The sequence below is a fragment of the Phoca vitulina genome, unplaced genomic scaffold (genome assembly GCF_004348235.1).
Source record: "Phoca vitulina isolate PV1807 unplaced genomic scaffold, GSC_HSeal_1.0 scaffold18, whole genome shotgun sequence".
Lineage (NCBI taxonomy): Eukaryota > Metazoa > Chordata > Mammalia > Carnivora > Phocidae > Phoca > Phoca vitulina.
In genome coordinates this window covers 34,124,631-34,135,429 of record NW_022589721.1, presented here as the reverse complement: position 1 = coordinate 34,135,429, position 10,799 = coordinate 34,124,631, and the positions used below count along the sequence as shown (strand labels likewise).

General features: G+C 59.5%; 1 protein-coding gene and 1 long non-coding RNA gene across 4 annotated transcripts; both read left to right on the top strand.

Moving 5' to 3' along the window:
• The first annotated feature begins 447 nt into the window (after positions 1 to 447).
• LOC116639615 lies at positions 448 to 2,335 on the top strand. The gene is made up of 3 exons (XR_004300876.1): positions 448 to 682; positions 1,717 to 1,866; positions 1,969 to 2,335. It is a non-coding gene; the product is annotated as an uncharacterized LOC116639615 (long non-coding RNA).
• Positions 2,336 to 5,883: 3,548 nt separating this feature from the next.
• On the top strand, positions 5,884 to 10,150 carry LY6H (lymphocyte antigen 6 family member H). Of its 3 annotated transcripts, none has more exons than XM_032415739.1 (4): positions 5,884 to 6,080; positions 6,556 to 6,682; positions 7,413 to 7,532; positions 7,816 to 10,150. In XM_032415739.1, exons 2-4 carry the CDS (start codon positions 6,616 to 6,618, stop codon positions 8,049 to 8,051), a joined length of 423 nt encoding a protein of 140 aa, XP_032271630.1. In that variant the 5' UTR covers positions 5,884 to 6,080; positions 6,556 to 6,615; the 3' UTR covers positions 8,052 to 10,150. The 3 variants fall into 3 exon arrangements, with proteins under 3 accessions (XP_032271630.1, XP_032271628.1, XP_032271629.1); XM_032415737.1 differs by having other exon boundaries at positions 5,952 to 6,032; XM_032415738.1 differs by lacking the exon at positions 5,884 to 6,080 and adding an exon at positions 6,200 to 6,296.
• Positions 10,151 to 10,799: the final 649 nt, after the last annotated feature.

The following is a 10,799-nucleotide window of genomic DNA, read 5'->3' as shown; positions in this document are numbered from 1 at the left end:
GGGTGTGTCAGTTCTGAGGAGGATGACAGGGTCTGGGCACAACCAGCCTCGAAACTTCCCTGGGCCCCACGGCTTTTAGAACAAATTCCAACCCTTTTCTGCACACAGCCTTCCTACACTCTCCTCCTTCTTCTCTCCCCCTCCTTCCCTCTCCCCCCTTCCATCTTCTCCTCCTCTTCCTCTTCCTCCCCTCCCCCTCTATCCTCTCCCCCTTCCCCTCTCTCTCCTCCCCTCCCCTCCCCCTCCCTCTCCCCCCTCTTTCCTCCCCCTCCCTTCCCCCCTCTCCTCCCCCTCCTCCTCCCTCTTCCTGCTCTTCCCTCCTCCTCCCTCCCCTTACATCACTTGGCTCCTCTCCCAAACACTCCTGCTCTCTCCCATCTCTGGGACTTGGAGCTTCTGGCAGCCTCATCCTCCAGGCCTTGGCTCAATGTCCCCTTCAAAGAGGCCTTGTCCCCGCCCCCAGATTGCTCTCAGAGCCGCTCACATCACTCCATAGCCACCTTTCTGTTTGCGCAGTCATCCCTGCTGCCTGCTTCACGGGGCAGGACCCAGCTGTCCCTCTGGCTTGGCGGGCGGAACGGAGGACTGTGTCGTGATGGCACCCTCCCAGGCGCCTGGGCCAGATGCTCAGCGAGCACTTCACTGGCGGCATCGTGTGGGATCCCCACAATGCTCTTGCAAGGTAACTAGCCCTGCCCCATTCTACAGATGAGGGACTGAGGCTCGGGAGGTCACACAGCATGCCCAGAGCCACGCGCCCTGGTGGTGACTCACGCTGTCTGCGCCCAGAGCCCGGATGTCACCACTGTGCCACTCTGCCCAGGACACGCAAACGCCCACGAGAGCACAGAACAGAGCCCTGTGCAGTGTTGGGAGTGACAGGGCTGACCCACTGGGTCTGGGGTCTCAGTGAGTGTGTGAGTGAGCGTATAAGTGTGTGCAAGTGTGCAGAGGAGATGCATCAGTATGAACGCAATGTGTGTGGGTGAGTGTGCACGAGTGTGGGTGAGTGTGCACGAGTGTAGGCAGCTGGGGGCTGGGGTGAGGGACCTTGAGTGCACCCGCCTTCCCTGCCACTGCCTCTCCCCTCCTGGCCCCGGGCAAGCGTGGTTCCCAGGCCCGAGGGTTTCTTGCAGGGGTTCCCTCAGTGCGGCTGCCCCGGGGAACTTCTCACACTGGGGTGGGAAGGGGTTCTTTGGAGCAGACCTGAGCATCCAGAAAGGTTGGGTGTCTTTAAGGAGACCCTGCATGCTGAGATTTGGTCTGGGCAAAGGCAGATGCGGGCACGTGGGCCACAGAATCCTGGCACTGCAGGTGGGGTCACGTAGAGGCTCTGTGCCAGGTGCGGGGCCAAGGGGGGTTCCCAGAGGCAGTGCGTAGGTGTAGCCTAGGGAGGGGTGGGTCTGCAGAACAGCGGGGCCAGAGAGGGGAAGGGCCCTCTGTGTGAACCCTTTTGTTGGCACCTGAGCCAAAGTGGGCCCAGTGGCCTTAAGAGGAGGACCAATACCAGACAGCTCCTGGCCTCGGGGTTGCTGGGGGGCGGGCAACAGTGACGTGCCGTTGGGCCCTTATCCGCCTGTGGAATGGCAAGCGCCTATGCCAGGACTTGGTTTGTAGCTTAGCTGCTTGGGGCCTCGTGCTCTCTCCACCTTCTCACCTGGTGAGTCCATCTGTTCCTTTGTGCCAACCAGGACCACATTTATGTCTCCACCCCAGACCCTCCTCTGAGCCCCTCAGGGACCTTAGGTCTCTTGTTGGTGCTGTCCAGGCATGTCCAACGAAGGAAAATGCTTTAACACCTCTCACATCCAATGTGCTCGCCGTCCTGCCCTGGACCCATCTGCTTCCCGAGCCAGAGCCCTGCAGGTAAGCATCCTGGACACACAGCACTAAATCTTGTGAACCACATCTATGCTGCCCCTGCGTCTGAGCCCCATCCTCCTCACTGATCCCCTTGTTCTGTTCTAGAAATTCCAGGCCATTCTCTACTCAGCAGCCATGGGGATCATCTGAAATGTCAGCTGATGATGTGTGTGCCCTGCCTCAGCCCTTTCCACCCCTGCTTCTGCAGACAGTGCTGACCACCGAGCTTGAAGCCATCCCAGCTCCCTTTCCCTGTGTGTCTTCCTTTGATATTGATGGGAAGGCTGGGAGGCTCAGGGGAAAGGGACAGAGCCTCCGGTGAGCTTCGAGCCCCACCAGCCCTGACTCACCAAGTGTAAGTCACTCCCTGTGACGGTCAGGGTTCTCCTGAGAAGCAGAACCAATGGGATGTGTATATTTGTACAGAAAGATTTATGTTAAGGAATTGGCTCATGTGATTTCCGGAGTCTGGCAGGAGGGTCAGGAAGAGCCAGTGCTCCTTCAAGTTCAAAGGCCGGCTGCGGGCAGTACTCCCTTTTGCTCAGAGCAAGTCAGTTTTTTGTTCTATCCAGGCCTTCAACTGATTGGATGAGGCCCCCCCACACCATGGAGAGAAATTTGTTTCACTCAAAGTCTACTGATATAAATGTTACAGGAACGCCCAGAACAATGTTTGACTAAACATCTGGGCGCTGTGAACCAACCAGGTTGACACACAGAATTAACCGTCACACTCATGGATGGGTATTTTGACTTGTAATTCAAAGACTTCCCAACTAGTACACTAAAATGCTTGGGACACAGTCCATGATCTGTAATATGACTTCAAAGCCACGAAGGGTCTGACATTTGCCCTCTTTTCTGATTTCACCTCCCTCCACCCCTGCCCCCCAATCACTGAGTGCCAGACACACCGACTTTTCCATTCCCAGCCTGTGCACAGGTAGGGTTCCCACGAGGTGCTGGTTACCTCGAAACCTTCCCTGCATCCTTAACGTCTGAACACAGTCTAATGTTCGTGGTGAGCAGCGCAGCCGGTCAAACGGTGCAAGGGTCTGGGGGCCCTCTGACTCAGTCACCTCCTCTTGTTCCACATGCTGCAGCTCAAACTTCACCTATCGCACGCTCCTACCGTCTTAGACGACAAAGCGAACAGCGATTTCCCTCTCGTCAGCCAGTCTCTTCACACCGTTCCTTCTCATGTCTAGCCCTTCCCTCCTGAAGTACATTCTTTAAAAGTGCCTGCTAGAGGTAAGCTCTCTCAACGTCTCCAACATGTCATCTGAAGACATTTATTTGTCTAAACTTTGAATTATCTGAAACATTTATTTTCCACTGATTTTTGGAAAACAGTGTGTAAAGTTCTTAGCTGACAGTTCCTTTCGTCTGAGCACACTTCCTGGGTGCTTATTCCCTGTCTTGGCGCCCCTGCTGCCGAAGCTGCCAGTCTAGCTGCTGTTCCTTTGGAGCTCAGGCAGGTCCCTTTCTTGTCGGCTACCGAAGCATCTTCTTTTGCCTTCAGTGGTCTGCAGCTTCACAACCTTCACGACGCTGTACTAGGTGCGAATTTCCTGCTTGTTGATTCTATTTAGCACACATGGTGCTTCTCTGTAAATGCTTCTTTCATCAGTTCTTTTTTTTTTAAGAGAGAGAGGGGGAGCGGGAGGGGGAGCAGGAGAGAGACTCTCCAGCAGACCCCCCACCCCCCCATCCCCCCCACCCCTGCCCAGCGCAGAGCCCGACACGCGGGGCTGGATCTGGAGCCGAAATCAAGAGCTGGACGCGGGCGCATCTCCATCACTGGTTCTGACGCATCATGTCTTCCAACACTGGCTCTCTTCCCTTTGGGGCTCTGCCCAGACTTCCCTCAGCGCTCCGCACGCGACCCGTTGGGTGTCCTGACCGCTCCTTCCATCTTCTATCTCCTCACCCCTTGCACACGTTCTTGATAATTTCTGGAGGCTCAGATTCCAGTTCGCGAACTCCTTCTTCAGTTGTGTCTCCTGTGTGTGCTCATGCATTTGCTGTTGTTTCTACACAACAGCTTGACCGAGACGCAACTCACATGCTGTAAAGTTCACCTTTTAAAGCCTCTGATTCAGTGGGTTTTAGTACATTCACAGTGTGGTGCAACTACCATCACTATCTTTTTAAAACATTTTCATCACTTGAAAAGAAACCCCTTGACCTTTAGCAGAAACTCCCCATTCCTCCCTCCTCCCAGCCTGAGGCACCCGCGAATCTCCGTTCCCTCTTCTTTGGACTTTTCCATTCTGGATGTCTCATAGAAGTGAAGCCATACCATGTATGTTTTTAGTGACTTTATTTTCATTTGGCATACATCTCTCAACGTTTCTGATAACCTTTTAATTTCGGTGGGAAGTTTTTTACTTCTAGAGGCGCTCCTTTTTTTCCACTAAGCACAGTCAGTTTTGCTAGTACCTCGTTCTTTCCTTTAAGTACGTCTTAAACCCACAAGATAGGTTAATTTTATATTCTATATCTACCACTTTCAGTTTAGAAAGTTTGTAGAGATTTATCTATTTTTTTTTAAAGATTTTTAAAATTTATTTATTTGACAGAGAGAGAGATAGTGAGAGAGGGAACACAAGCCAGGGGAGTGGGAGAGGGAGAAGCAGGCTTCCCACCGAGCAGGGAGCCCGATGCGGGCCTCGATCCCAGGACCCCGGGATCATGACCTGAGCCGAAGGCAGACACTTAACGACTGAGCCACCCAGGCGCCCAGTTTGTAGAGATTTAAATCTGTTCCTCTTCATTGTTTCTGTTGTGTCTCTGCAGGCCTGTTTTCTTTGGATGTTTACTGATTTTTGACTTTGAACTCCTGTTTGAACTGAATCTGTGGGAGCCCAGTCCCCAGGCTGGGCTTGCCTGTCTGTGTCCTCTGCCTTCGGTCCTCCAGGGCGCTGAGCGCTGAGGTGGACAGGTCCTGCCGCCAAGCTGCTTAGGTTCCAATACCAGCAGGGTCACCTGGTCACTGTGTGACCTTGGGCAGGGAGCTCAAGCTCTCTGTGCTTGGGCTTCCTCATTGTAAGATGGGGATGTCAAGAATACTTCCACAGCAGGTGGGGGTGGAGCTATCATGACACACGTGCCTGGAACAGAACACACACTAGGTGCTCAGGCAAGGCTAACTGTGATTGGCTCCTCTCACAAGGGCATATCAGTGATGATCCTTTGTCTGATGCAAGACTGGGTGAACATTTTCGTTGTGTTGTCCCAGGCCCAGGGCAGCGATCGGCTGACAGTGGGTACTCCATGAATATTTGTTGGCCAAATGAAGGCAGGGCAAAAAGGAAGGACCCCCAACGCTTGCGCAGTAGCTGGGGCTCAGTGCTCAGCAGAGATGGATTCCAGGCGCAGGGGACAGCAAGTGCAAAGGCACAGCACTCAAAAGCTTTGTGGGGCGGGAAGGCGGGAGACAAAGCTGAGACACTGGCCAAGCAGGCAGCGGACGGCCTCGAACGCCGCGAGCAGCCCTTGGGACTCGACCCTCCGACGGGGGCGTGGTTGGAGCCCTCAGTCCCTGGGGCAGCGGTGACTGGCGGGGGTCGTCGCGGGTGCTCTGGGTCGGGGGCGGGGTGGGGGAGCGCAGCCTCAAACCATCGAAGCCGCGACGACGGAGCTGGGGAGGGGACGGCTCCAGGTACGGGAGCCTGCGAACCAGGACCTGCGCGAACCACCTTCGCTGTTACCTCCCCCCCCCTGCGTCTTTGTGCGTTTCGCTCGCTTCCTTTCGCAGTAAACGTTCTTCCGAGAAATTCCGAGGGGATCTCGGCCAAGCGGAGGGGGAAGGGATCTTGCCCACGGCCGGGGAGGGGCGCGCGGGGCGGCCGCGGCGGGAGCCGGCACCGGAGGGGGCGGACGCGCGGGCCGGGCGCTGCCTGTCGAGGGGCGCGGACGGCCCAGGACAGCGACCCGCCGCGGCACCGAGCCCCGGGCGCCCCGCCCGCGCTTCTCCCGCCGCCCCCGCCCCCCGCGCGCCCCCGCGCGCCCCCGCCCCGGCTCCGCTCCGCCCCTCGCGCGGGGTCCGCGTCTGCGGCTGCGTTCCCCGAAAGACAAGGCTGCGCCCGGGTTCCGGTCCGCAGGGAGACCGAAGGGCACCGCTCCTCGCGCCTCCCGGAGCCCCGGAGTGCCGACCCCCCAGGGATGTGAGTGCGCCCCCGATCCGAGGCCCGCCCTCCACGCCCCGACCTGCGGTGAGCGCCCGGGCACGCGCAGGAGGCGACGGGAGGGGATTCGGCGCGGGGTTCCCGGGCCCCCAGCCCAGGGGTGGGGGTGGGGACGTGGCTCGCGCCCCTCCTCCATCGGCAGGTACCGCCTGCTCGCACCTTGTCCAGCCCTCTTCTCTCCAGACGCACCTACCGCTCCCCAAGGAGGAGAAGACGCGCTCCCCCTGACCCCCCACCCCACAGGTGCCAGGAGCGGGTTGGGGCGTTTCGAGCTGTCACCCTGCCCGAGACGGCAGACCTATTCTCCCTGGAGGGAATGCTGTGATGGTGGACGCTCTGGGGGATGGGCTGGGGGTGGGGCTTTGCGAGCTTGCGAACAATCTCCCCCCCCAGCTCTGAGATCCCGAGGAGGGGGTACATTGCGATCCCGTGCCAGAAGAGGGGAGGGGGCTTCGGGCTTGGCAGGAGGCTGGGGCTCCTGACCGAGGCTTCTCCTTGCCAGGCCCGCGCCCAGAGGACCTCCGCCCACAACCCCCGCGCCTTCCCGAGGCCCGCCCGGAGCATGCTGCCTGCAGCCATGAACGGCCTCGGCCTGGTGCTGCTGGCCGCCCTGCTGTGCTCTGCGCCCGGTGAGTGTGGGGGCGCCCCGCGGGCCTGGGCCAGGTCGCCGGAGGAGCCCGAGGCGGCTCCGGAGAGAGCCGGGCTGCGGGGCCGCCATCCTCCGACGGTGCCGGTCACATCCACACCCTCTCCGGGACCCTGGCGACACCAGCCGGCCCTCGCGCCTGTCGCCTTCACTCACGGTGCTCCAGCTCCAGCCCCAGCCCCAGCCACGCGGGGTCCTCCTGGCTCCTGAGGGCACCGAGCGGTTTTCCTCCCGGTTTTCCGCACCGGCGGCTAGTCCTGCACGGACGCCCCTCGCTCAGGGCGGGGTTCTCGCGCTCCATCGCTTCTCAGAGCCCCACCTGGCCTCCCATCAAGTCTGTGTGGTCCTTCCTTCCTCGAAGCAAGAGAAGTCTGCGGGGAGGTGTGAGAGGGGTAGGAGTGTGCAAGAGAGCACCAGAGGGCTGAGAGATGTGGGGCTGGCCTGTGCACACCTGGGCCTGCCGCCGCGAGGGCGCCCAGGGGCTGCTGGAGTTGCAATGGTGGGACCCTCCCCCCAAGTTGCGGGGAAGGCACACAGGTTCCCCCAGGGCCTGACCTCCAGGTGCCTGCTCCCTCCTGGCAGGGGGTGCTCGGCCTCCTACAGCGGCCTGGTTCTCCTAGCAGTGCCCGCAGTAGGCGGGTGGGAGGGGACAGGGGGACGGCTGGCTTGGCCCCTGGTTCCTCTGGTCATCGGAGTCCTTGTGCCCTGCCCAGCTCATGGCCTGTGGTGCCAGGACTGCACCCTGACCACCAACTCGAGCCATTGCACCCCAAAGCAGTGCCAGCCGTCGGATACAGTGTGCGCCAGCGTCCGGATCACCGACCCCAGTAGCAGTGAGTCAGGACCGGGGCCTGGGTGGGGAGCGGTTGGGGGTGTCATCTGAGCCCCTCTGTCCTCGACTAAAGGCGCAGGGCTGTGGGTGGCCTGCTGTGTGAGGCTGAGCAGGTGCCCCGTGTGGCCCTCTCCAGGTCGCTGAGACAGGGTGGGTGGGTTGAAAAGCTCAGCTCTGCTGTCTGGGGTCCCGAGCTGCGTCCTGGGCTGGGTCCTGGCCCTGGGCGTGAGGCAGAGAGGGCCCAGGTGCCGCTCCTGTCCCAGGCTTTCCTACCTCTTCCCCAGGCAGGAAGGATCATTCCGTGAACAAGATGTGCGCCTCATCCTGTGACTTCGTGAAGCGACACTTCTTCTCAGACTATCTGATGGGCTTCATTAACTCTGGGATCTTAAAAGTGGACGTGGACTGTTGCGGGGGAGACCTGTGCAACGGGGGGCCGGGGGCGGGGGGCAGCCTCTGGGCCCTGGCCGGGGGCCTCCTGCTCAGCCTCGGGCCCGCCCTCCTCGGGGCTGGGCCCTGAGGCCCTCTCCCTCCTGCAGGGCTCCGAGCTTCCTCCCTGGAGCCTGGCCCTTGCCCCTCCCTGAGCCGTGAGGCCTCCCTCTCTCCACCAGCTCTGAGTCCCGGCCAGCAGGACGCCTCTAGGAGACCCGGTGTCTGCAGGAGGCCCCGGGGGGTGCGGGCTGGGAGCTGGGACCCCCAGGTCTCCGAGGGGAAGCCAGGCAGAGCCAGGCCCAGCCCAACCGACGGCTTCGAGGGCATATTCCGCAGAGAAATAAACTCACTTCTGGTCCAGAGACCTGGGTCTGAGCCTGGGTGTGGGGGTCAGGCTGGCAGAGCAGGGAGAGGGGCTCCGAGGACGTGGGCCACTGGGACTGGGGGTTTGTGGGTGTGCTGGGCAGCCTGGGGCACCTGGGGCCTGGTAGCGGATGGGAGCGGAGGTTAGAGTGGACAGAATCTCGGGACAGGGACACGAGGGTAAGGCCTTGTAAGCGTGTGTGAGTGCACGCGCACGCCCATGCCTGCAGGGGTGTGCTCCGCGTCCACGCCCACTCGCACAGATGCACACGCCAGCCCCCGCAGACGTCCACAGGTGTGCACGCTGAAACAGGGATGTCACACGAGCGCCCGGACTGGTGTGCCCCAGCCCACACACATGCACGTCTGTGCACACACAGGGACATGCAGACACACACGCCCTGCGTGTCCCCTCCTCTTGCTCTTTCTCTCACTCGCTCTTTCATGGAGCCTTGCCGTGATCAGACTCGGGGGCCCGCTCCCCAAAGAGCTGTTGGGAGCACTCTTGTGCCCAGACTCGGCCTCTTAACCAGAGACCCTTTGCCCCCACCTAGGGCACCTCCTTGGGCAGGGTCGTGAAGGCCAGCCCCTGAGCGGGGTCTGAGGCGGCCCCACGTGGGATGGCGCAGATGGACTGGGTGCTTTGGGTAGGAGGAGGCAGGGGAGCAACTGCAGGTAGATCTTAGGGATCATTTCTGGCCCTTCCTGCTCCGGTGGTGGGTCTCTGGTTTTGTCCCTGCACCCCTGGGTTCAGCCCAATCTCCCACGCTCCCTGGACCCCTTGGCAAGAACCGTGGTTTCACTAAGAGCTGGCCGTGGCATTCCTCCCGGGGCTCCTGCGTGTGGTTGAGGGAGGGGGACCTGGGAGTCCGGGGTGAACAAGACAGGAGGAGTCGCTGGAGACCGTGTCCATTTCCTGCTGGTGGGACTGGCCAGGGACGTGTCTCCCGCTCCATTTTAAGTTTGCTCTGCTGCCCTGCAATGCACCCCGTTCCCACCCCGCCCAAACCTCAGTAAAGTGTGCTGCCCACCGCTGTGTCTGGTGTTTGGGGGCGTGTAGGGACTGGGCACTCTCACTTAGTGCAAGTGTAAAGAGCGGCTTGAGGATTCAGAGGCCGGAAGCTGGTGCCACCTAGGATGCGGTTCCGTGGGGGCCCTGGAGGTTCCCGGAGGACAAGATGCCGCCCCATGGGTTCAAACCAACTTTCAGGTCAATCTTTGTGTGCGAATTTATTACCTGAGGGAAGTATTTAAAACACAAAAAGTGGGGAGATCCTTCCAGCTGTGCGATTCAAGGCGAAGGGAGGCTCGGGGCAGCATGGCCCAGAGAGCCTGCTCTGAGCTCTCCGCTCTCCACTCCCCAGCTGCCCCATCCAAGTCTGGGTCCCCACACCTGAGAGTGAGTCTCCACTGTGATGAGTTGCCATTGCAGGGTTGAACCCCACCGTCTGTGAGGCGTGCTGGGTCCGGCGGGGCACATGGACAGTGTGATGTGTGCCACTTGATAATTGTTCTGAAGAATCCACCAAGGTCATCCTTTCCGGATCTACGCAGACCTTTTGTTTTCAGTGTCTGCTTAGTATTCCCCTGCCTGAGCAAACTGCGCTTTTCTTCACCACCCCTCACCTGAGGCAGAGGGGCCCGCTCTCAGCCTCTGATCGGCACTGCCGTGACCACCCTCGTCCTCATGTCCTTATGGGGTCCAGTGACTCTCCGTCTCAGGCAGATTCAGGAAGTGTGCGGTTGAGCCAGAAAAACCCCATCTCCTTGGAAGGAGCAGATCTCCCCGAAGGAAGGCTGCGCCCGTCCCTCCTCCCGGGCCCCTCCACCCTTCCCCCATGGATCCCCTGGGAGCTCCCGTCAGCCTGGGAGACGAAGAGTAGGATCTTATCCTGATTTCCATTGGAGAACTTAGTAGTGAGATCGAACGTCTTACAAGTTTGTCCCGACTTATGAGTGTTTCTTCTGTAATTGCCGGTCGCACCCTTGGTCCACTTTGGGCTTTTGTCTTTTCTTACAGAAGTATAAGGCCCTCTTGTGAGTGAGGTACCGTCTTTCCTGTGGTCTGTGTTTTCCAAGTATCTTCATTTTTGGTGTTTTCCCAGTACATGCGTGCACGTCCTCAAGTTCTGTGTGGTTGAATCTAATTGTTCTTTTATCGTTTCTGGCTTTCAGATCGTAGGAGAGCCTCCTCTGCCCTTATCTTAGGAAAACAGTCTTTATATTCTGCTACTGTTACGGATTTGGCTACTTCCTTCAGATACCCGATGCACCCGGAGTTTGTTTACCATGCGGCAGGAGGCAGGACCTCTTTGAAATACATGGCCGGTGTTTGTCAATGTTGTTCATGAACGCACCTGTCTTTCCCCGTGACTCCAAGTGCCACCTTGGTCATAGCATGAATGACACCCATGGTGTGTGTTCCGGCCACCGCGCATGGGCCCCACCGGGCGTGGCAGCTTCAAGTCACGTT

Bases quoted from the DNA above. Each gene is read 5' to 3' on its own strand.
- LY6H (XM_032415739.1), top strand. From the start codon at position 6,616: ATGCTGCCTGCAGCCATGAACGGCCTCGGCCTGGTGCTGCTGGCCGCC. The intron at 6,683-7,412 runs GTGAGTGTGGGG...TGCCCTGCCCAG, and splicing joins CCTGCTGTGCTCTGCGCCCG to CTCATGGCCTGTGGTGCCAG. The intron at 7,533-7,815 runs GTGAGTCAGGAC...CCTCTTCCCCAG, and splicing joins GATCACCGACCCCAGTAGCA to GCAGGAAGGATCATTCCGTG.